This window comes from Maylandia zebra, linkage group LG5, assembly GCF_041146795.1.
Source record: "Maylandia zebra isolate NMK-2024a linkage group LG5, Mzebra_GT3a, whole genome shotgun sequence".
NCBI lineage: Eukaryota > Metazoa > Chordata > Actinopteri > Cichliformes > Cichlidae > Maylandia > Maylandia zebra.
The window spans coordinates 33,849,771-33,875,923 of NC_135171.1; the positions used below are offsets into that span (position 1 = coordinate 33,849,771).

At 36.7% G+C, this 26,153-nt stretch overlaps 1 protein-coding gene across 3 annotated transcripts in view; it reads left to right on the forward strand.

The window, feature by feature from the left end:
• Positions 1 to 26,153, forward strand: part of padi2 (peptidyl arginine deiminase, type II) — a 45,864-nt gene that overhangs the window by 17,400 nt on the left and 2,311 nt on the right. Inside the window, exons 1-14 of one of the 3 annotated variants that reach the window (XM_024802500.2) lie at positions 18,621 to 18,850; positions 21,043 to 21,214; positions 21,625 to 21,694; positions 21,922 to 21,983; positions 22,166 to 22,283; positions 23,158 to 23,310; positions 23,473 to 23,663; positions 23,873 to 23,976; positions 24,233 to 24,344; positions 24,646 to 24,753; positions 24,918 to 25,069; positions 25,181 to 25,328; positions 25,471 to 25,564; positions 25,681 to 25,760. In XM_024802500.2, the coding sequence (XP_024658268.2) occupies positions 18,759 to 18,850; positions 21,043 to 21,214; positions 21,625 to 21,694; positions 21,922 to 21,983; positions 22,166 to 22,283; positions 23,158 to 23,310; positions 23,473 to 23,663; positions 23,873 to 23,976; positions 24,233 to 24,344; positions 24,646 to 24,753; positions 24,918 to 25,069; positions 25,181 to 25,328; positions 25,471 to 25,564; positions 25,681 to 25,760 (1,656 nt within the window). In that variant the 5' untranslated portion in view covers positions 18,621 to 18,758. Of the gene's footprint in view, positions 1 to 18,620; positions 18,851 to 21,042; positions 21,215 to 21,624; positions 21,695 to 21,921; positions 21,984 to 22,165; positions 22,284 to 23,157; positions 23,311 to 23,472; positions 23,664 to 23,872; positions 23,977 to 24,232; positions 24,345 to 24,645; positions 24,754 to 24,917; positions 25,070 to 25,180; positions 25,329 to 25,470; positions 25,565 to 25,680; positions 25,761 to 26,153 lie in introns of those variants that run through there. The other 2 variants (XM_024802499.2, XM_076884258.1) reach the window with 2 other exon arrangements.

The window sequence follows — 26,153 nt, forward strand, 5'->3', positions numbered from 1 at the left end:
AAATGTGAGTGAGTTACATGTGCACTGCTTGTTTCTGGAGTCTCCATATTTAGGATGAGCCTGGCTGCGAGATGCACAGACATGTATAACAGAGGGCTGGTTTTCAAGGTTCAGTCTTTCTGCATGAGATGGTCCTGCCACATCACTGTGACAGCCTCTTTTCAAAAAATCAGCATAACCCACCTGTGGGTCACATGACACCTCATGTTGTTCATTAAATTCATGCTGCAGTCCACTCTTTACAGCATCAGCATAAGATACCTGTTGTACATGTGCAGGAACATGTTGACCTGCCTGTTTGACACTGTCAGAATTGGTCTTTGTAGACACACTGTCTTCTGCAGAGCTCTGAGGAAAATCAAACTCAGCTTGTTCACATGTTGGTACACTGTGAAACTCATGAAACTTTTTCCAGCGTTGTTTTGCAGCTTGTGACTTTTTCTGCTTCCTTGGCATTTTCACACACCTGCAAGTGTTTCTTAGTCTTTAGAAAATATGTTCACAAGAGTGGCACACACCAGGAGATGTTGTCTTTGTTTTTATATTTCAGTTTTTATTTGTCTTAAACAGATGTCTTTCGTTTGACAGTTTGTTCTTCAGTTGAGAGAATATTATGCACTCTCTTTATTGGCTTGGCACAACTTAGCAGCAAGCCAAGAGTGAAAAACAGGTAGAGAGAAAATTTAGAAGAGAGAACAGGCAGAGCAGGAGAGACACGGCTGGGAAATCACAATCAAACCGTGAATTAGTTTTCTTTGTTTGTTCAGTTTGTTCTCAGGTAGAGGCAATATATGCACTCTTTATTGCTTTAATGGCTTGGCGTTTTTCAGCAGCAAGCCAAGAGTGAAAAACAGGTAGAGAGAAAATTTAGCAGTGAGAACAGACAGAGCAGGAGAGACACGGCTTTAAATCAAACCGCAGATTTTTCTTTGTTTGTTCAGTTTGTTCATAGGTTGAGGCAAAATATGCACTCTTTATTGCTTTGTTGGCTTGGCGTTTTTCAGCAGCAAGCCAAGAGTGAAAAACAGGTAGAGAGAAAATTTAGCAGAGAGAACAGACAGAGCAGGAGAGACACGGCTTTAAATCAAACCGCAAAAGGATTGTTGGTTTGGCAAAATTTCTCACAAACCACAGAGTGAAATACAGATGGAAAGAAGGCAGAGACAATAGGTGGAGCAGGACAGAGGATAGAGGGGTTGGGGGGTTGGGATGTGAGAGAGAAGACTGGAGATCTGGTCCTTGTTCTTCTTCTGCACACTGTGAACAAAAAACAAGAAAAAAATTATTTTATTAAAATTATATCACATGGTAATTGTATGAACTAATTGTGACTACTGAAAAAGGACAAAACAAATATTCAAGCTAAACTGTTGTCGGCTGCCATGTGCAAAAAGTTGCATAATTGGGCACTTTTTAAAAGAATAAATATTTAATTAAATTCAGCAATAATATTTTTAAATACAAATATGATTGAGTGAATCATTAATTAATCACATGTAGTGTGACTACAAAAATGTACGAAAAAAATATTTTAGCCCAATTGTTAAGCTGCACTTATGTGTATTTATTATAAAATTGTGTTTAAAAGGTCTAGCACAAAGTTTGAACCCATCACTTTACATCTTATATTAGTCAGATTATTTTATTATTTTGGTCTACTTCTCTTACAGTATGTGCACACCTACCAGGCAAAGCACAGTGTCAGTCAGGTTCCTGAAAGTGTAACACGAGAAATAATACGTTAGTTGTCTGTACAGTGTTATCAGACTAACAGAAATACAAAGCCCACACGACATGATACACTGAACTTATAGTCAGCAGGGTAATTATAGAGTAATATAGCACACCAACTGATACAGCAGCCATTTTACAATTCAAACTAATTAACTGAAGTATTGCCACTTATGTAAGGCTACTGTTAGACTGTTACTAGCCTTAGCATTGCTGCTAGCGCTAGCATTCCGGCTAGCATTAGCACTTCAGTTAGTGTTAGCAATGCAGCTAGCGTTAGCATTGCAGCTAGCGTTAGCATTGCAGCTAGCGTTAGCAATGCTACTAGCGCTAGCACTCTTACTGTTAAAACTGAGCCACAATGGCAATAATAAAGCTCATTTCTTACTTTTGTCTCACTGACCGGCAAGAAATATCACAGGAATATTATTTTTGTCAGTTAACAAGTGCTAAGGCTAGTGTTAGCACTATAGCTAGCGTTAGCATTGTTGCTAGCATTAGCATCGAAGCTAGCGTTAGCACTGCTGCTAACAGCAAAACATCATAAACGTATATAAATGATAGCGAAGGTTATTCTTTTTTCTTTCTTCTTTGAATTCTTTTTAACTCTGTTGGACTTGATATGTGAGTTTAAATGTCAAACATGTATTTTTTCCATCATAAAAATAAAACACTGCAGTACTGAGTGTACTGTACTTACCACAGCAGAGAGCGAAGCGGAATGACGACAGTTGGTCCAGTGATAGGTTAAAAACAGATGAGGCGTTCAGGTGGTGCTTGGAAATTTGACCATCAGTTTGAACAGCAATAATGAGCATATACATGTCTGTGTGTTGGTCTCTGTGTGTGACAGACATAGAGAGATAGAGGGAAAAAATACACTATACTAGTGTACAAATTGGTACTTTTTGCCCAAGTATAAGCGAATGAGTGACATACAGAAAAACAGGGCAACTGGCATTAAATGAGCAAATAAAAGGTATTAAATCTTGAACTGTTTTGTGGGTTTTATTTTAAGACTACTTTGAGTGTATTCGTGGGGAGATAAACTATACAGACTATAAACAGAAACATTAAATGAGATTAGATTAGTTAAACGTTAGTTAAAAGGTGGGGAAATTAACTACAGACCAATAGATGCTGAGAGCTTTAATTATCCAGTCAGAAAGGATGATTTTGAAGTCATCAACTGACTCCAACTGCCCAGATCTGAAAAACCTTTGTGCCAATCACAATGCTCTACTTAGTTGGCATATACTAACTAGTGACAAACTATTAATCTGTGGCAAAACCCTGTCAAATCTGTCTTATTGTACTATTGAAAAAGTTAATCTTACTACAATCTAACATTTTTAGGTTTAACCTTGGCAGAGTGAGAGAGAGCTCGTTAAGCAGGCAGGTGTGAGCCTGGTTGCTATAGTAACTGCACCCAATGGCTCCATACACACGACACAGACATGCGCCTCACTTTTGCTGCTTAAAATGAACAGAAAAGTCAGGCCGAAACAAATTCTTCCCAAATGAAAAGTACATGTCGTGTTGACAAAATTCTTTCACCGTGAGCGACAGCAATGTCTAGTCTACTGAATTCTCAGTTTTCATGCCTGTGGAGTTTATTATATGGACGTGGTGACAGTGGAAAAACACCATGCTCTTCTGATTTTCAAACGAACCTTCTGAGCCATTTTAACATTAGAGTCTATGGAAGAGTTGGAGGGAGGAGGCTGTGCATTGGTGACATTTACGAAAGAACCATAACACCTAGGACAATAGTAAACACATTGGATGAAAGAGGACAGCGATGGCTACGTTTTGAGGGTAAAATCATACCTGTAGAGCAAACGCTGCGGACACAGCAGCAGTTTTAAAAAAGATTTTAAGATTAATTTTTTTGCTCCTCTCACTCTAGCAGTTGAGCTGCCTCACTCTAGCCCCAACATTCCGTCCCATACACACCCATTATAAACTCTGAAACGGGTGAAAAAACATCATGAAACTTAAACTGGAACTGAAGAAAAAGTATAATAGATATTGAAAAGATAAATACAAGTTGAATAGTTGAATGTCTTGTCTTCGTTTTAAAGTTTGAATGGTGGCTCTATGTCAATGTATGTGGAAGTAGTAAGAGTTTAAAAATGAGTAAATTGAATGAGAATTTGAAGGGTCTCCCCATTGAAATACATGGGAAATTTTTGTTGAAAAAAGTTGAATAAAATTAAAAATATAAATGTTAAAAATGAGAAAAATAGAAGCAATGTTGTCCAAAAGAATAGGAATCTAACGGTGTTTGAATGGTTTTTCTAAGTTGAACGGTTTTGAAGGAGTAGGCTTTCAAAAAACGTACGGAATAGATAATAATAAAATAGAATAATAACTAGAAAGTGCATTTTCTGAAGAAACTGCAGTGTGAATGCTTGAATCTGAATGTATGCACTGAAATGAATTAATTACTGAATTTTGAGTTAAAAATATTGAATGAGATAAAAAAAAAAACAAAACCCGAATTTAACCTGAAAACAAAAGTGCTGAACTGCTAAAAGCTGAAGGTTACACAGAAGAAGAAGTTGGAAAAAAGCTGAAAATGTTTTAATTGTAAATTAGAAAAACCTAAGAAATGAGAAAAGAACATTTAGAGTCAGAAAACATCTGAAAGAATATTAAAAGGTCATATTCTTTGAATCACTGAATGAAGAAAATGTGATCCCTCCACTTGGACCCACACAGTTTAAAAAGTTTACATCTCTGAGCTTTGAAAGACAAGATGTTGGAAAGAGAACAATAATGGCGACAATTTGAGGGTAAAATGATGGCTGTAACACTGTGGACACAGCAGCAGTTGAAAGAGAAGTGCTTAAGATGAATCTTGGTACAGTGGCAGGCAGAGCTCGTTAAGCAGGCAGGTGTGAGCCTGGTTGCTATAGTGACCGCACCCAATGGCTCCATACACACGTACACAGACATGCGCCTCACTTTTGCTGCTTAAAATGAACAGAAAAGTCAGGCCGAAACAAATCGTTCCCAAATGAAAAGTAAAAGTCGTATTGACAAAATTCTTTCACCGTGAGTGACAGCAATGTCTAGTCTACTGAATTCTCAGTTTTCATGTCTGTGGAGTTTATTATATGGACGTGGTGACAGTGGAAAGACACCATGCTCTTCTGATTTTCAAACGAACCTTCTGAGCCATTTTAACATTAGAGTCTATGGAAGAGTTGGAAGGAGGAGGCTGTGCATTGGTGACATTTATGAAAGAACCGTAACACCTAGGACAATAGTAAACACATTGGATGAAAGAGGACAGCCATGGCTACGTTTTGAGGGTAAAATCATACCTGTAGAGCAAACGCTGCGGACACAGCAGCAGTTTTAAAAAAGATTTTAAGATTAATTTTTTTGCTCCTCTCACTCTAGCAGTTGAGCTGCCTCACTCTAGCCCCAACATTCCGTCCCATACACACCCATTATAAACTCTGAAACGGCTGAAAAAACATCATGAAACTTAAACTGGAACTGAAGAAAAAGTATAATAGATATTGAAAAGATAAATACAAGTTGAATAGTTGAATGTCTTGTCTTCGTTTTAAAGTTTGAATGGTGGCTCTATGTCAATGTATGTGGAAGTAGTAAGAGTTTAAAAATGAGTAAATTGAATGAGAATTTGAAGGGTCTCCCCATTGAAATACATGGGAAATTTTTGTTGAATAAAGTTGAATAAAATTAAAAATATAAATGTTAAAAATGAGAAAAATAGAAGCAGTCATGTCCAAAATAATAGGAATCTAACGATGTTTGAATGGTTTTTCTAAGTTGAACGGTTTTGAAGGAGAAGGCTTTCAAAAAACGTACGGAAAAAGAAAATATAATAATAAAGATTAGAAGAACAATACTGTGAATGCTTTTCAAGCATTCACACTAATAAAGATTCGAATAACAATACTGTGAATGCTTTTCAAGCATTCACACTAACTAGAAAGTGCATTTTCTGAAGAAACTGCAGTGTGAATGCTTGAATCTGAATGTATGCACTGAAATGAATTAATTGCTGAATTTTGAGATAAAAATATTGAATGCGATTAAAAAAAAAACAAAAAAAAAAACGAATTTAACCTGAAAACAAAGGTGCTGAACTGCTAAAAGCTGAAGGTTACACAGAAGGAGGAGTTGGAAAAAAACTGAAAATGTTTTAAATGTAAATTAGAAAACCCTAAGAAATGAGAAAAGAACATTTAGAGTCAGAAAACATCTGAATGAATATTAAAAGGTCATATTCTTTGAATCACTGAATGACTCAAATGTGATCCCTCCACTTTGATCCACACAGTTTAAAAAGTTTAAATGCCTGAGCTTTGAAAGATACGGTGTTGGAAAGAGAACAATAATGGCGACAATTTGAGGGTAAAATGATGGCTGTAACACTGTGGACACAGCAGCAGTTGAAAGAGAAGTGCTTAAGATGAATCTTGGTACAGTGGCAGGCAGAGCTCGTTAAGCAGGCAGGTGTGAGCCTGGTTGCTATAGTGACCGCACCCAATGGCTCCATACACACGTACACAGACATGCGCCTCACTTTTGCTGCTTAAAATGAACAGAAAAGTCAGGCCGAAACAAATCGTTCCCAAATGAAAAGTAAAAGTCGTATTGACAAAATTCTTTCACCGTGAGCGACAGCAATGTCTAGTCTACTGAATTCTCAGTTTTCATGCCTGTGGAGTTTATTATATGGACGTGGTGACAGTGGAAAGACACCATGCTCTTCTGATTTTCAAACGAACCTTCTGAGCCATTTTAACATTAGAGTCTATGGAAGAGTTGGAAGGAGGAGGCTGTGCATTGGTGACATTTATGAAAGAACCGTAACACCTAGGACAATAGTAAACACATTGGATGAAAGAGGACAGCCATGGCTACGTTTTGAGGGTAAAATCATACCTGTAGAGCAAACGCTGAGGACACAGCAGCAGTTTTAAAAAAGATTTTAAGATTAATTTTTTTGCTCCTCTCACTCTAGCAGTTGAGCTGCCTCACTCTAGCCCCAACATTCCGTCCCATACACACCCATTATAAACTCTGAAACGGGTGAAAAAACATCATGAAACTTAAACTGGAACTGAAGAAAAAGTATAATAGATATTGAAAAGATAAATACAAGTTGAATAGTTGAATGTCTTGTCTTCGTTTTAAAGTTTGAATGGTGGCTCTATGTGAACGTATGTTGAAGTAGTAAGAGTTTCAAAATGAGTAAGTTGAATGAGAATTTGAAGGGTCTCCCCATTGAAATACATGGGAAATTTTTGTTGAATAAAGTTGAATAAAATTAAAAATATAAATGTTAAAAATGAGAAAAATAGAAGCAATGTTGTCCAAAATAATAGGAATCTAACGATGTTTGAATGGTTTTTCTAAGTTGAACGGTTTTGAAGGAGTAGGCTTTCAAAAAACGTACGGAATACAGAATAAAATATAATAATAAAGATTAGAAGAACAATACTGTGAATGCTTTTCAAGCATTCACACTAATAACTAGAAAGTGCATTTTCTGAAGAAACTGCAGTGTGAATGCTTGAATCTGAATGTATGCATTGAAATGAAATAATTACTGAATTTAAGTTAAAAATTTTGAATGAGATAAAAAAAAAAACCCCGAATTTAACCTGAAAACAAAAGTGCTGAACTGCTAAAAGCTGAAGGTTACACAGAAGAAGAAGTTGGAAAAAAGCTGAAAATGTTTTAATTGTAAATTAGAAAAACCTAAGAAATGAGAAAAGAACATTTAGAGTCAGAAAACATCTGAAAGAATATTAAAAGGTCATATTCTTTGAATCACTGAATGACTAAAATGTGATCCCTCCACTTGGACCCACACAGTTTAAAAAGTTTACATCTCTGAGCTTTGAAAGACAAGATGTTGGAAAAAGAACAACGATGGCGACGTTTTGAGGGTAAAATGATGGCTGTAACACTGTGGACACAGCAGCAGTTGAAAGAGAAGTGTTTAAGATTAATTTTGGCAGAGTGGCAGAGAGAGCTCGTTAAGCAGGCAGGTGTGAGCCTGGTTGCTATAGTGACCGCACCCAATGGCTCCATACACACGGACACAGACATGCACCTCACTTTTGCTGCTTAAAATGAACAGAAAAGTCAGGCCCAAACAAATTCTTCCCAAATGAAAAGTACATGTCGTATTGACAAAATTCTTTCACCGTGAGCGACAGCCATGTCTAGTCTACCTAATTCTCAGTTTTCATGCCTGTGGAGTTTATTATATGGACGTGGTGACAGTGTAAAGACACCATGCTCTTCTGATTTTCAAACGAACCTTCTGAGCCATTTTAACATTAGAGTCTATGGAAGAGTTGGAGGGAGGAGGCTGTGCATTGGTGACATTTATGAAAGAACCATAACACCTAGGACAATAGTAAACACATTGGATGAAAGAGGACAGCCATGGCTACGTTTTGAGGGTAAAATCATACCTGTAGAGCAAACGCTGTGGACACAGCAGCAGTTTTAAAAAAGATTTTAAGATTAATTTTTTTGCTCCTCTCACTCTAGCAGTTGAGCTGTCTCACTCTAGCCCCAACATTCCGTCCCATACACACCCATTATAAACTCTGAAACGGGTGAAAAAACATCATGAAACTTAAACTGGAACTGAAGAAAAAGTATAATAGATATTGAAAAGATAAATACAAGTTGAATAGTTGAATGTCTTGTCTTCGTTTTAAAGTTTGAATGGTGGCTCTATGTCAATGTATGTGGAAGTAGTAAGAGTTTAAAAATGAGTAAGTTGAATGAGGATTTGAAGGGTCTCCCCATTGAAATACATTATAAATTTTTGTTGAAAAAAGTTGAATAAAATTAAAAATATAAATGTTAAAAATATGAAAAATAGAAGCAGTGTTGTTCAAAAGAATAGGAATCTAACGGTGTTTGAATGGTTTTTCTAAGTTGAACGGTTTTGAAGTTATAGGATTACAAAAAACGTACGGAAAAATAAAATATAATAATAATAATAACTAGAAAGTGCATTTTCTGAAGAAACTGCAGTGTGAATGCTTGAATCTGAATGTATGCATTGAAATGAAATAATTACTGAATTTAAGTTAAAAATTTTGAATGAGATAAAAAAAAAAAACCCGAATTTAACCTGAAAACAAAAGTGCTGAACTGCTAAAAGCTGAAGGTTACACAGAAGAAGAAGTTGGAAAAAAGCTGAAAATGTTTTAATTGTAAATTAGAAAAACCTAAGAAATGAGAAAAGAACATTTAGAGTCAGAAAACATCTGAAAGAATATTAAAAGGTCATATTCTTTGAATCACTGAATGACTAAAATGTGATCCCTCCACTTGGACCCACACAGTTTAAAAAGTTTACATCTCTGAGCTTTGAAAGACAAGATGTTGGAAAAAGAACAACGATGGCGACGTTTTGAGGGTAAAATGATGGCTTTAACACTGTGGACACAGCAGCAGTTGAAAGAGAAGTGTTTAAGATGAATTTTGGCAGAGTGGCAGAGAGAGCTCGTTAAGCAGGCAGGTGTGAGCCTGGTTGCTATAGTGACCGCACCCAATGGCTCCATACACACGGACACAGACATGCACCTCACTTTTGCTGCTTAAAATGAACAGAAAAGTCAGGCCGAAACAAATCGTTCCCAAATGAAAAGTAAAAGTCGTATTGACAAAATTCTTTCACTGTGAGCGACAGCAATGTCTAGTCTACCAAATTCTCAGTTTTCATGTCTGTGGAGTTTATTATATGGACGTGGTGACAGTGGAAAGACACCATGCTCTTCTGATTTTCAAACGAACCTTCTGAGCCATTTTAACATTAGAGTCTATGGAAGAGTTGGAGGGAGGAGGCTGTGCATTGGTGACATTTATGAAAGAACCATAACACCTAGTACAATAGTAAACACATTGGATGAAAGAGGACAGCCATGGCTACGTTTTGAGGGTAAAATCATACCTGTAGAGCAAACGCTGCGGACACAGCAGCAGTTTTAAAAAAGATTTTAAGATTAATTTTTTCGCTCCTCTCACTCTAGCAGTTGAGCTGCCTCACTCTAGCCCCAACATTCCGTCCCATACACACCCATTATAAACTCTGAAACGGGTGAAAAAACATCATGAAACTTAAACTGGAACTGAAGAAAAAGTATAATAGATATTGAAAAGATAAATACAAGTTGAATAGTTGAATGTCTTGTCTTCGTTTTAAAGTTTGAATGGAGGCTCTATGTGAACGTATGTTGAAGTAGATACAGTTTAAAGAGGAGGAATTTGAATGAGAATTTGAAGGGTCTCTCCATTGAAATACATTATAAATTTTTGTTAAATAAAGTTGAATAAAATTAAAAATATAAATGTTAGAAATGAGAAAAATAGAAGCAGTCATGTCCAAAAGAATAGGAATCTAACGGTGTTTGAATGGTTTTTCTAAGTTGAACGGTTTTGAAGGAGATAGATTACAAAAAACGTACGGAATACAGAATAATAAATAAAATAGAATAAAGATTAGAAGAACAATACTGTGAATGCTTTTCAAGCATTCACACTAATAATAAAGATTAGAATAACAATACTGTGAATGCTTTTCAAGCATTCACACTAATAACTAGAAAGTGCATTTTCTGAAGAAACTGCAGTGTGAATGCTTGAATCTGAATGTATGCACTGAAATGAATTAATTACTGAATTTAAGTTAAAAATCTTGAATGAGATAAAAAAAACAACCCGAATTTAACCTGAAAACAAAAGTGCTGAACTGCTAAAAGCTGAAGGTTACACAGAAGAAGAAGTTGGAAAAAAGCTGAAAATGTTTTAATTGTAAATTAGAAAAACCTAAGAAATGAGAAAAGAACATTTAGAGTCAGAAAACATCTGAAAGAATATTAAAAGGTCATATTCTTTGAATCACTGAATGACTAAAATGTGATCCCTCCACTTGGACCCACACAGTTTAAAAAGTTTACATCTCTGAGCTTTGAAAGACAAGATGTTGGAAAAAGAACAACGATGGCGACGTTTTGAGGGTAAAATGATGGCTTTAACACTGTGGACACAGCAGCAGTTGAAAGAGAAGTGTTTAAGATTAATTTTGGCAGAGTGGCAGAGAGAGCTCGTTAAGCAGGCAGGTGTGAGCCTGGTTGCTATAGTGACCGCACCCAATGGCTCCATACACACGGACACAGACATGCACCTCACTTTTGCTGCTTAAAATGAACAGAAAAGTCAGGCCGAAACAAATCGTTCCCAAATGAAAAGTAAAAGTCGTATTGACAAAATTCTTTCACCGTGAGCGACAGCAATGTCTAGTCTACCAAATTCTCAGTTTTCATGCCTGTGGAGTTTATTATATGGACGTGGTGACAGTGGAAAGACACCATGCTCTTCTGATTTTCAAACGAACCTTCTGAGCCATTTTAACATTAGAGTCTATGGAAGAGTTGGAGGGAGGAGGCTGTGCATTGGTGACATTTATGAAAGAACCATAACACCTAGTACAATAGTAAACACATTGGATGAAAGAGGACAGCGATGGCTACGTTTTGAGGGTAAAATCATACCTGTAGAGCAAACGCTGCGGACACAGCAGCAGTTTTAAAAAAGATTTTAAGATTAATTTTTTTGCTCCTCTCACTCTAGCAGTTGAGCTGTCTCACTCTAGCCCCAACATTCCGTCCCATACACACCCATTATAAACTCTGAAACGGGTGAAAAAACATCATGAAACTTAAACTGGAACTGAAGAAAAAGTATAATAGATATTGAAAAGATAAATACAAGTTGAATAGTTGAATGTCTTGTCTTCGTTTTAAAGTTTGAATGGTGGCTCTATGTCAATGTATGTGGAAGTAGTAAGAGTTTAAAAATGAGTAAGTTGAATGAGAATTTGAAGGGTCTCCCCATTGAAATACATGGGAAATTTTGGGAAATTTTTTTTGAATAAAGTTGAATAAAATTAAAAATATAAATGTTAAAAATATGAAAAATAGAAGCAGTCATGTCCAAAAGAAGAGGAATCTAATGGTGTTTGAATGGTTTTTCTAAGTTGAACGGTTTTGAAGGAGTAGGAGTACAAAAAACGTACGGAATACAGAATAAAATATAACTAGAAAAATTTGCATTTCCTGCGAAAATGCAGTGTGGATGCCTTAACGGCTGAAGATATCTGCTGAAAAAAGCTGAAAAAGTTGAAACAAAAAAAAAAAGATGCCCTTAGCAGGATTCGAACCGGGCCCTCCTGATCAAAGGGCAGCTATTTAGCTCACTGAGCCAAACACTTTCTCACAAAGAAAAGGTGGAGAGATTGACAATTGTGCTAGCAGAATTTGGGCAAAAAAAAGGGGTGAAAATTCTGCTGAAAAGAGTTCCATCAGCAGAATTTCTGCTGAAAAGAGGTGAATGAGCAGAATTCTGCTGAAAAGAGTTTTTTTCTGAAAACAGCAGAAAAAACTGAAAATTTTGCTGAAAAGAGTTGAATGAGCAGAATTCTGCTGAAAAGAGGTTTTTGCTGAAAAAGAGCTGATAAAGTTTGGATTTGTGCTGAAAAGGGGTTAAAAAAACTGAAAATTTTGCTGAAAAGGGGTGAATAAAATGAAATTTGTGTTGAAAAGAGTTTAAAAAAAGTTTAACTGTTAAGTGAAAGAAATGTTGCCATAAGCTGGATTTGAACCCAGGCCTCCCAGTCTGAGAACGGATGCTTATCTCACTGAGGTAAAGCACAGCTCAGCCCATCATGCAAAATCAGTGACCACATTGATAATGTGTTCCATTCATTTCAATGGTCAAAAGTCATAACACACATCAGCAGAAATAGCAGAATTTTTTAAAGTTTAAACATAGCATTTCTGCTAAAACTTAGTATTTATACTAAATAATATTTTTTTCCTGCCAAATCATAGCATTTGTGCTGGAACACAGAAAGTTCCACCAAATCATACAATTTGTACTAAAACATTATTTATGATTTAGCAGAAACATTGGGACTTGGTAGAAATACTATGATTTACATGAAATACTTTGACTTAGCAGAAGTACTACAATATAGGAAAAAAGTACTAAAGCATAGCAGAAATTCTATCATTGAGCAGAATTACTAGGATTTAGAAGAAATACTAAGATTTGGCACAAACACTGATGTGGCTCAAGAACCTTTATTGTGCAGTTATACTATGATTTGGAAGAAATACTATACTTTGGCACAAATACTATGATTTGGAAGAAATACTATGTTTTAGCACAAATACTATGATTTGGCTCAAATACTATAACTATCCTCGGTCAGAAGGAGAGGCTGACATCCAGGGATTAGATTACCACAGGTGGAGTTTATTGCGGTCAGATGGATGGTACAGGGAGGTATGGCATACAGTAGGAGGATGTGGAGAGGTGATATGGTGTGGTTTCTATGATTAAGAACAGGGTATGCATTACAACATGCATACAGATTAAAGATTAAGAAAACTGGTAACAAATTCCTCCACTACAAATCAGTCTGATGCCACTTTTTACAGGGTTCCCGTTTACTAAGGCACTACCCAAAAGGCGCCACAAGAGGGCACTCCAACACAAGAGATGACCTATTTACACTGATGCACTTAGTAAACAGCCCCTACTTAGCCACTACATAATACAGTGATATTACAGTATACAAATTCACACGAATACTATGATTTGGCAGAAATACTATGACTGAGTAGTAATACTATAACATAACAGATTTCCTAAAAAAAACTATTAAATTGCAGTAATTCTATGACTTGGCAGAGATACTACGTTTTAGCACAAATACTATAACAACGCAGAAATACTATGACTTAGTAGTAATACTATAACATAACAGTTCAATGTTCTTGCACAAATACCACAATATGGCAGAAATACTATGTTTTAGCACAAATACTGTGATTTGGTATAAATACTATGATTTGGCACACATACTATATTCCGCAGATACACTATAACATAACAGATATGCTACAACTTAGTAGTAATACTATAACATAACAGAATTATTATTTGGGCACAAATACCACGATTTGGCAAAAATACTATGATTGGGTACAAATACTATGATTTGGCAATAATACTGCATTTTAACACAACTACTGAGATTTAATTGAAATACTATGATTTAGAAGAAATACTATTACTCCATACAAATACGATACTTTGGGACAAATACTATGTTTTGGTTCCAATACTATGATGTGCAACAAATACTATGATTTGGCACAAGTACTATGATTTAGTACAAATACTATGATTTGGCAGAAATACTATGCCTTAGTAGTAATACTATGACATAAAAGATATACTATGGTTTTGCAGACATACTATGATTTTGCACAAATACTGAGATTTGGCACAAATGCTATGATTTAGCAGAAATACTATGATTGGGTACAAATACTATGATTTGGCAATAATACTGCGTTTTAACAACAACTACTGAGATTTGATTGAAATACTATGATTTAGAAGAAATACTATGACTCCATACAAATACGATGCTTTGGCACAAATACTGTGATTTGGCAGAAATACTATGACTTAGTAGTAATACTATAACATAACAGATTTCCTAAAAAAAACTATGAAATTGCAGTAATTCTATGACTTGGCAGAGATACTACGTTTTAGTACAAATACTATAACAATGCAGAAATACTATGACTTAGTAGTAATACTATAACATAACAGTTCAATGTTCTTGCACAAATACCACAATATGGCAGAAATACTATGTTTTACCACAAATACTGTGATTTGGTATAAATACTGCGATTTGGCACACATACTATGCCTTAGTAGTAATACTATAACATAAGAGATATACTATGGTTTTGCAGACATACTATGTTTTTGCACAAATACCATGATTTGGCACAAATGCTATGATTTAGCAGAAATACTATGATTGGGTATAAATACTATGATTGGGCAGAAGTACCATGTTTCAGTACAAATACTATGATTTGGCAGGAATACTCTGGTTTAGCAGAAATACTCTGATTTAGCAGAAGTACTATCTTTTGGTAGAAATTCCTGCTAAAAGGTACTATTTCTGCGTTTTATCAGAAATACTGTAATTTGGCATAAATACTATAATTTGGGATAAATACTATGATTTGGCACATATAATATATTCAGCACATATATTATAAAATAACAGAAATATTTGGCCCCAAAACCATGATTTTGCACAAATACCATGATTTTGCAAAAATACTATGAATTGGCAGAAATACTATAATTTAGCAGAAATACTATGATTTGGCAAAAGTACTTAGATGTAGTAGAAGTACTTTGCTTTAGCAGAAATACTATGATTGAGGAGTAATACCTAAACATAGGAGAAATACTGATACACAGACACACATACACAGAGAGTAAAGGGAACAGGAGCTGTGGAGAGTCTGGGCTTGGTATATGTAGGTCAGTTAAATTAGCTGCACCTGCTGTAGTCAGCCCTTACACACACAGAGACAGAGAGAGGTGTGAGTTTTCTTCAGTGTATTTCTGACATTCAGGATTCCCCTCGAACAAATGGCCATAATTCCCTAACCGTAGAGGCTAGAACGGTCATTCAGACATCGTTTTGTTCAGAAGAGATGGGGGAATCTTCAGGTCTTCATAATTCAGAGATAAAATATAAATTATTAAAGATATATGACTTGTAATACACTGTAACTGTGTAGAGGCGAAGCAAAAACTGCCTTACTTGCTCTCAAACAACCTTTGGTAACTCTAAATCTATATGGAGCATCAAAATCATTCTTTCACCGTAAGAAACAGCAGGCTTTGGTGAACAGTCATGGAAATTTTCAGGGCTCTGTGGAAATCCATCTAAAAGATATGACGAGAGAAAAAAGTGGTTCATTTCCAGAGATTGAAATCTGATGAAATCTGAGCGAGGGACAAATTTCCACCCCTCAATCAAGTCTAACTCATCTCAGAACGGTAATAGGTGAGAAAATAATTCTTGAATTGTGAGCATCAGGAGTGTCTGAAGATATATCGGGACAAGCCTCATGTCTTAACTTCGCTTTGTTAAGGAGATATGACAATTTGAAAATGCCTCTCATTAGAGAAATCCAGCGGTGATTTTGAACAAACTCTCCATTGAGTTTATATGGAGAGTTTTCTGACTTTGTGTTACTCTGAGGAGATTTGCAAAAAATCTATAAGTCCCACAACAATGATAGTGACATTTTCTGAAAGCCAGCAAAAATACCTACGTTTTGATGTATAATGTGTGGGGCTTGAGTGGAAATTGAGCGAGTAGCAAGAAGTTGTTTGGACATGAAGAGAAAATTCAAACAGTTTCACTGTCCCCTCTGAGTTAATTGCATAGCAACCATAGCAACGCATGTATTTTCTGAAAAATCACAATTTTGCAACTGAAAACTCAAAGAGGGATAAGATTAAAACGGTAGAAGATCTGAAAAAGCTGAATCATACAGGAATAGCCAAATCATTTGAGAACATTTTAAAGTTTGAATGAAGTTTCTAGGTGAAAGTATGAGGCAGTAGTTAAGTTTCAAAGACAAGAAAGTTTTAGCAGAATTGTGGAAGTTTCCCATTCATTTCAATGGGACAAATTAAAGGAAAAAAGTGTTATATTTTAAAAAGTATAATAGTAATAAACACCAAAAGTCATAGCCGGCATTAGCAGAAAGAGCAGAACAGTTTAGAGTTTGAACGGTGAAAATAGCACAAAAATTGTGGAAGTAGATCCACGGCAAAAAGTGTACGGAAACACCCGGAATAATAAAGAATAAAGAGAAACAGGAACTCAATAGTGTGGATGCCTATTAAGGCATCCACACAATAACTAGAAAGTGCATTTTCTGAAGAAACTGCAGTGTGAATGCTTGAATCTGAATGTATGCACTGAAATGAATTAATTGCTGAATTTTGAGTTAAAAATATTGAATGAGATTAAAAAAAAAACAAAAAAAAAAACGAATTTAACCTGAAAACAAAGGTGCTGAACTGCTAAAAGCTGAAGGTTACACAGAAGAAGGAGTTGGAAAAAAACTGAAAATGTTTTAAATGTAAATTAGAAAACCCTAAGAAATGAGAAAAGAACATTTAGAGTCAGAAAACATCTGAATGAATATTAAAAGGTCATATTCTTTGAATCACTGAATGACTCAAATGTGATCCCTCCACTTTGATCCACACAGTTTAAAAAGTTTAAATGCCTGAGCTTTGAAAGATACGGTGTTGGAAAGAGAACAATAATGGCGACAATTTGAGGGTAAAATGATGGCTGTAACACTGTGGACACAGCAGCAGTTGAAAGAGAAGTGCTTAAGATGAATCTTGGTACAGTGGCAGGCAGAGCTCGTTAAGCAGGCAGGTGTGAGCCTGGTTGCTATAGTGACCGCACCCAATGGCTCCATACACACGTACACAGACATGCGCCTCACTTTTGCTGCTTAAAATGAACAGAAAAGTCAGGCCGAAACAAATCGCTCCCAAATGAAAAGTAAAAGTCGTATTGACAAAATTCTTTCACCGTGAGCGACAGCAATGTCTAGTCTACCTAATTCTCAGTTTTCATGCCTGTGGAGCTTATTATATGGACGTGGTGACAGTGGAAAGACACCATGCTCTTCTGATTTTCAAACGAACCTTCTGAGCCATTTTAACATTAGAGTCTATGGAAGAGTTGGAGGGAGGAGGCTGTGCATTGGTGACATTTATGAAAGAACCATAACACCTAGTACAATAGTAAACACATTGGATGAAAGAGGACAGCGATGGCTACGTTTTGAGGGTAAAATCATACCTGTAGAGCAAACGCTGTGGACACAGCAGCAGTTTTAAAAAATATTTTAAGATTAATTTTTTTGCTCCTCTCACTCTAGCAGTTGAGCTGCCTCACTCTAGCCCCAACATTCCGTCCCATACACACCCATTATAAACTCTGAAACGGGTGAAAAAACATCATGAAACTTAAACTGGAACTGAAGAAAAAGTATAATAGATATTGAAAAGATAAATACAAGTTGAATAGTTGAATGTCTTGTCTTCGTTTTAAAGTTTGAATGGTGGCTCTATGTCAATGTATGTGGAAGTAGTAAGAGTTTAAAAATGAGTAAGTTGAATGAGGATTTGAAGGGTCTCCCCATTGAAATACATTATAAATTTTTGTTGAATAAAGTTGAATAAAATTAGAAATATAAATGTTAAAAATATGAAAAATAGAAGCAGTGTTGTCCAAAAGAATAGGAATCTAACGGTGTTTGAATGGTTTTTCTAAGTTGAACGGTTTTGAAGTTATAGGATTACAAAAAACGTACGGAATACAGAATAAAATATAATAATAATAATAATAAAGATTCGAATAACAATACTGTGAATGCTTTTCAAGCATTCACACTAATAATAATAAAGATTAGAATAACAATACTGTGAATGCTTTTCAAGCATTCACACTAATAAAGATTAGAATAACAATACTGTGAATGCTTTTCAAGCATTCACACTAATAAAGATTCGAATAACAATACTGTGAATGCTTTTCAAGCATTCACACTAATAAAGATTCGAATAACAATACTGTGAATGCTTTTCAAGCATTCACACTAAAAAGCATGGATAAAAGTGCTTTTAATGAATGGGTGAATGGGGCAAGCTGTATAAAGCGCTTTGAATTCTCAGGAAAAGTAGTTAACTATATAAAATCAGTCTATTCAATTATTAATAGTTGAAATGTGCACAGAGCCAGCCCACTTTCCTCCAGAAGATCTCGGTAAATAGAAAGATCAATAGATAAGAATAAAGAACTGCCATAGGATAAGTGGCCACTGGAGGGGGCGGAGTGGAATTTGACTGACCAATCACCGCACAAAGCCTAAGCCTAGCAACGTACCTGCAGCTTTTATGATGATTTGTCTCGCTGGTCTGAAACAGTTTAGAAGTTTGCGCTTTCACTTCTCTGTACTGTCGCAGCAATCGCTGGACGTTTGTGGTCAGTCTCTGTCTAACAGTGCGAGAAGACGACAGTCATGATCCATCCCCGCACGCTCAGAATAGATTACGGCAAAACTACGACGGTACTATACGTAGTTGGCTCGGAGCTAAACGTCAACCTGAACAGGTAGGTCTTGCTCAAACCGCTATAATACATTCTTCGCCAAAAAGCTCACCTGAGTTATGTGAAATGTCTTGCTTAGGGGTTGATAAGCAAACGCGTTGCTTTGTGGTAATATTAATGTTCTATCAAATATCGTAGCCGATTGTCCATATGTATCCTGTGTGCAGATTGTATTTTCACTGTCATTAAAAATACGCACGCTTCACAAGCGTTGCTTTGGCGTTGTTTATTTTTTTATTTTTTATTTAACAGAACATCCGTGCAGTATTCTATGTTCGAGAAGTTAATTATTTGCTAAAATATTTAGTGAAATGTTGATTCAATTGTATGATACCTTTGGCATACTATCGGTTGTGTTTTTGAATAGTAGCACTATACACTATGTTGGGGCAGAAGTGTTCCTAAGTATTGGGACACTTAAACATTACACCTGCAGAAGCTGCTCGGGCATGTGCCCCCATTAAGCTCCCGGCACATAGTTTTTGTACTGATGTTAATACCAGAGGAGGTTTGGAAGTAGTTACTGAGTCAGCAGAGCGTTGAAGACTTCCAGGTAATATAGGTCTTGGCACCCTGCGGCCCTGTTTGGTAGCGTCGTGGCCAAGTTTCTGTAGTAACTGAACCGTCCAATTTGCAACGGTGCAGCTGCTCCTGGATTATCTAAAAGGGAAGAGATTTTACAGAGAATTTACATGCTATTATAGTACCAGTGCTCTTCTACGACCCATTATTTAACAAATGTTGGTAAAGGCGGATTGCATTGCTAGATCCTTGATTTTATACACCTGTGGCAATGGGACTAAAATGCCTGCATTCAAAGTTTAAGAGGCTCGGCACAATACTGTGTGGTCCATATAATGTATGTTATACTTTAAATTATTAGTCCTATTTTACTAACATCATTAAGTCAGGGACTGCTGGCCAAAAGAGGTCATGATTTTATTTTAAAGCTGGGTGGCCAGAGAGCAAGCTGTTTTCCACATCCAGGTGTGGTCCACCCAGATCCTTTTTACAAACAATATTGATAATATAAATCAAATGCATGTGTTATTATTCATTACCTTTTATTGGCAGTGTGGTTGTGATGGTTGTGATCAAACAGCCAAAAGACTTTCTCTTCTCCATTAAAAGAGTAGTACTGTTGGTTAGCCATGATTGGTCAAAAACATTATTTCAGGAATTAGAAAACTCATCTGAAGTTCATTATTCATTTGTACACAAAACAAGAGCTGTCTTGGTGATTAACATTTAAATCACACGTTGGAATCAGTCTCCAGTATCTCTGTCAGTGTTCTCTACATAGGGACTGATAGAATGAAAAGAAGTTAGTGTTAAAATCAAAATAATTCTTGATAGAAAGTGTTTTTGGATATTCTAAAACCCCTTTGAGGCCCAGGTGGTCCCGTCCATATTCCAGTCTCCCACTCTGCCGAGTCAGTAATCCCTTGTCTCTCTGTTATGTAGGCTGGCATTTGGCAGAATGTACACCATACATTTCTTTGGAAAACAAAGTCTCTCCTGTTAACAGCAACAATGAAACACTGTTAATTCTTTCCACAAACAAAAGACTATTAGATTTGCCACCACCAGGAACTGCACACAAATATCATCCTTCAGGTTAAACAATAGAATTCTGACATATTCTAGCTGCCAGTTTATGTAGTGCAAAGTCAATAAATTATGTCTACTACAACCATCATCGTGTTATAGAGCATTATTAAACCATTCAGTAAATGTCACCTTCAAGAAGTTTTTGCTGTAAAGACATCAGCATTTGTGCCACGTCAAGTTGTCTACGTTGTGGTCTCAGCTTTGCCAGACCAACTCTTTCAGTTGTTTCAATGGCGCCTATTGCTAAACAAACAGATGACACATGGGTTAAAAAAAACCCCTCTGCAACCTAGTATGATACAAGATTATCATGTTCCTAGTGCCTCAAGAAAAATTAGTGTAAAAAGCACGAACAGCTACAGAAATGACAAGAATATGACTTGTTCAGTTTATCAGGTCAGTTTCTAAGCAGACCGATATCACTGTGACTAAAGCTTGTGGCTTGTCTGTGTACGTCAGAGCACTTCCTCATATGTACATGGAGAAAAATATGCGCTTTTTGAAGTGGACCTCATGTTTAATACAATATGTTTGTGTTGTATAAAACACCTGTCATCAAATTGTGCTTTTTTTCTGGTTCTCAGGAGTGCCCCTCCCACCTCCAAGTTCTTCTCCGTGAAAGGCACTGCCAATGTTCAGTACAGCATCAGCCCCACTCCTCGGGACACATCCCACCTCTCTCCCATCCCTCTCACTGAAAACTCAGTCCTGCTCATCAGCAGGGACCATGCCAGTCAACATGAAAATGATAGCAAGGTATAGTAGCACAAAATTGAATCTGAATCAGAATACTCTATTAATCCCAAAGGAAACTGTGTAATTGCATGACATTGCTGATGTCACAAGTCAGTATGTCATATTTCTTGATTTCAGCATTTCCTCTATCAAGAGCATGATTCAAGTTCATGTTAACTGTCAAAAAAGATTTACTGTTAGTCAGATTAAGTCATTTTTTTGCTCAGTTTTCCTGCACCTGTGGGTAAAAATACTGTCAAACCGAACTCCTGTCAGGATTTGTATTTTAGTTAATGATTGAATTGTAGCTGTTGAAATTACCAGGGCTCACTCCTATTTGCTTTACAATGGACAACTCACAATCAAACAATATAAAATCAATACCTGTTAAATTTCTGCACATCATCAGCTTATGTCTTTTATTTTAAAAGCTGTCAGTCCAGTACTATGGGGCGAATAAAGAGGTCTTAGGGAGAGCAGTTGTGCATCTGACAGCTGTTGGTAAGTTAAATTATAATGACGCAACATGCATTTTACTAAGAACTTGTTGTTTTGTCTGTAAAATAGTACATTTTATTGCTCATTACAATCCAAACATGATGTACGATTCACCAGAGTTTCATATCATGATGATTGTGATATGAAAAAACTAAACAATAGCTGTACTGCGATCTGAGCCTGTATCTGGAAAAGCAGTGTGTGTGATCAACAAGCTTTCTGTTATGCAGAGCTCTCACTGGATGTCGATGCTGATAGAGATGGCATCGTGGAGAAAAACAACCCTAAAAAGGTGATCTAAAATGTTTCAGCTTTACATGACAGAACTACTTCAACACAATATCACATTTCCATTGTATGTCAGTAAAGACAAGATGCAAACATGCTTATTCAGCTTGCAATTATTTTCAGAAGATTTTGCTGAAGTCTTTAAGTCACAAAATTCACATTTTCATTTTTTTGAAAATATTTTAGGGTTCTTGGAAATGGGGTCCTAATGGGCATGGGGCCATCCTTTTGGTCAACTGTGACTCAGAAAAGACCTACAAGAAGACACCAGACAGCGAGGACAAAAGCATTTATAAAGTGTCTGGTAAACCACTTTCAGTGCAGTTTCAGTTTTCACCAATAAATACTCTATTTTTTCATTTGTTTTCTGTACCACCCACAAGTTTTTTTTAAACTTTCCCTAGCATTAGAAAAGCCGTTCTTATTGTCTGTACTAAGCAGATTCAAATGGTGATATGGTAAATCAGTCTGATAAAGAAACCTTGTGAGAGACAAAGACTCACAAGGGTAAAGATAAAATCCAGTAGAGCTGAAATTTGATAGTATATGCTGGTCAGGCGTTATGTGTAAAGGTGTACAGTTACCAGAAACACTACCACATGCTGACTGACGTCTGCAGCATGTGGAGCAGTTAAAAAAAGTCTCTTCAGCACTGAAGGAGTAACTAGTACAGGTATGGAAGGTACCAAAGTGCCAGTCAACATGAAAATGATAGCAAGGTATAGTAGCACAAAATTGAATCTGAATCAGAATACTCTATTAATCCCAAAGGAAACTGTGTAATTGCATGACATTGCTGTTGTCACAAGTCAGTATGTCACATTTCTTGATTTCAGCATTTCCTCTATCAAGAGCATGATTCAAGTTCATGTTAACTGTCAAAAAAGATTTACTGTTAGTCAGATTAAGTCATTTTTTTGCTCAGTCAAAGGTTTACAGTTACCAGAAACACTACCACATGCTGACTGACGTCTGCAGCATGTGGAGCAGTTAAAAAAAGTCTCTTCAGCACTGAAGGAGTAACTAGTACAGATATGGAAGGTACCAAATTGCACTATAGCGCGGGATCAAAGCCCCTACTGTAAGTCAGTGACTACAGCAGATACCAGGCACAACACCTGAGATGGGGAAAAAATTCTATGGTGCCAACGGCATTAATAATTTTTATGGATGTACAGATCTAAAGGACATGTCTGTCATGGTGCTGCGGACCAAAGGCCCGGGTAAACTCCCAGAGGGCTACAAACTAACCATGCACATCTCTCAGGGAGATGCAGAGAGTGTTCGAGTCTTCAGAAACCGATCCACTGAAGTGTCAAATAGTGGCCTATGTGAGTAAAGAAGTGGGTATAAAGAAAAGCCCCGGAACATTTGATCTGATGTGCATGTCACCTGATCTGTAAAAGCATGTTTTGAACACATTCTTTTTTTTCTTTTTGTTTCTAAGTTAACCGCCTAAGTATTTAACCTGTTTTCTGTCATTCTTACTTCAGCGCAGAAACTTTACAATCTCTTTGTGAAAGACTATCCACTGGTGCTGAGCAGTGATGTGCTGTCCAAGGAAGTGCCTTACCTTGGAGGCGTGGCAGAGATGAACTTTTATGTGGAGGGCCTGAGGTTTCCTGACAAAGACTTCAATGGACTCGTCACCATCAACCTCAGTCTATTAGAACCAATCTCTGATGTAAGTTCCAGAGTATAGCGTTACAGTGTAACACTGCTTTATTTAATCACCTTCTTTCTTTACACCCTTAACTACAGCATAACTGTAGCGGATACATTTTGTGACTCCAGTTAACATGAAGTTTTTGAATCCATTTTTTAATGTTGCATTACAAACATAGAATGGAGTATAACCGGCAGTACTCAACAGCCTCTCGCATGTTTCAACAGGGTCTCCCTGAGACGCCGATTTTTACTGACAAAGTTGTGTTTAAAGTCGCACCATGGATCATGACACCCAACACGCTTCGACCTGTAGAGGTGTTTGTCTGCAGGTTAGTGTAGACTCATGAATAATGAGCATGATGGTGACAGCTGTTGTTGCTGTCACACATTCCCCTTAGCTTGCCTTCTTTCCAAGAAAGCCAAACCTGTTTGTCTGTGTAAATACTGTAAATACTGCTTTCACAGACATTTGTTGTTTTACAATTTAATTTTTAAATTGTTTTTAAAGCTCTCACTAAAATAAATTCAAATATGTTACTTATGTTGTGGCACAATCTAAAAACTGCTTGACTGTTTCTTTGTTAGCACATCTGATAACTACCAGTTCCTGAAAGGAATGAGGAACCTTGTTGCGAAGAGTGGGTACAAGCTGAACATTTGTCATGAATATGTAAACAGAGGTGACCGCTGGATGCAGGTAAGCCATTTTTTTTTAAACAAGGAAGGGTTATGAGTTTTAATGATGGTAACATTGTGGTTTTATAACTCCAAGTAAACAGGAACAGTAAATAAGACGAACATTAACACGAAAACCACGAAAAGTGTTTCTTTGAAAGATTACACAATAGCAACTGGTTTCACAACCACACTGCAAAACGGAAAACCACAAACATTTGCAAACACGTACATATGTATTCATTCACACGAAGAAAAAAAATTCTCTAATCAACTAAGCCAAGAGGACAGCATAAATATAACACATATTTTCTATTTTTCAGGATGAACTGGAATTTGGTTACACCGATTCACCTCATCATCGTTTTCCTGTTGTTCTGGATTCCCCGAGAGATGGCGAGCTAGCAAACTTTCCATACGATGAGCTGCTTGTAGGAGAAAAGCTTATAATAAGTTTTTACTGTTGATGTCATTAAAGCTTTGATTGTATATTATTCACATTGGTTTTGTTAATCAAATTATAGGCTCAAAGCAGAAAATTACATTACTTACGCTGATTTATAAAAAAACACAAACAATTATTTACTTTGTCTAGGGTCCCGACTTTGGCTATGTGACAAGGGTGGCCCTAGATGAACATGTGAGCAGTTTAGATTCGTTTGGCAATCTGGAGGTCAGTCCTCCTGTCACAGTAAATGGAAAAAAATACCCCCTGGGTAGAATCATCATTGGGGTTGCCTTCCCTACGTGAGTTTCTAAAAAAATTCAAAGATCAATTCTTGACTTGTAAGCAAATGTACCAAGAGCAGAAATGTTACAGGTGACTTTTGCAAAGTGAAACCTTTTTATTTCTTATAGGGCAACTAAAGGACGAAATATGACCAAAGTAGTTCAAGACTTTTTGTGGGCTCAGAAGGTTCAGGAGCCCATTGCCTTGTTCTCTGACTGGCTCCTTGTTGGCCACGTGGATGAATTCATGACTTTCGTTCCTGCACCTGACAGAAAGGTAACTAAATTTTCTACTGAAGTGAATCTGGTGCTGCATCTGCTTGATAGTGACTTGCTGCTTTGTATATTGTGGAATTATATAAGGTTTTAGGATATGAGAGCTTCACTGTTATCTTTGTCTCTTGTTTGTCTGTTCACAGGGCTTCCGACTGCTGTTGTCCAGCCCAGACGCAGGTTACAAACTATTCAGAGGCCTACAGAGCAGTGGACACGGACAAGCCACGTTGTTTGATGGTAGGCCAGTGTTTATCTGCAACGTCTGTAGAATATATGCAAGGGCATCTTAGCAATGCACAAATTCATCATGGCACCAAGCCTTATCACTCACTCTGAATGATGTTCCCAAACAGGGTTGACAAATGCAGAACAAATAACACTGGATGAAATCCTTAAGGATGAAAAACTCCAAGCTGAAAATAACTATGTACAGGTGAGTGAGATTATAGAAATGGAAAGAAGATGAAAAGAAAGAAGACCAGAAAAGAATATGGTATGCTAGTTCAGGCACGAAGACACAAGTATGTAAACAAAGATAACACATCTAACTGCTGAATGTCACATTCTGGCAACGAGCATTAATATGGTGCTATGACAGCCTCTACTCTCTAGGAAGGCTTTTCACTGGATTTTAGAACCTCGTTGCAGGATTTGCTCCCATTCACCCACAATGGCATTAGTGAAAGCACAACTGTTTTTGAGTGAGAGCGGCTGGCACGCAGTCAGCATTTCAATTCTTGCCAAAGGTATTGGAATGGGGAATGCCAGGATGCTGTACATTAGGAATTTTTTTTATCAGCACTAATTCATGGCCACCAGCCCCACA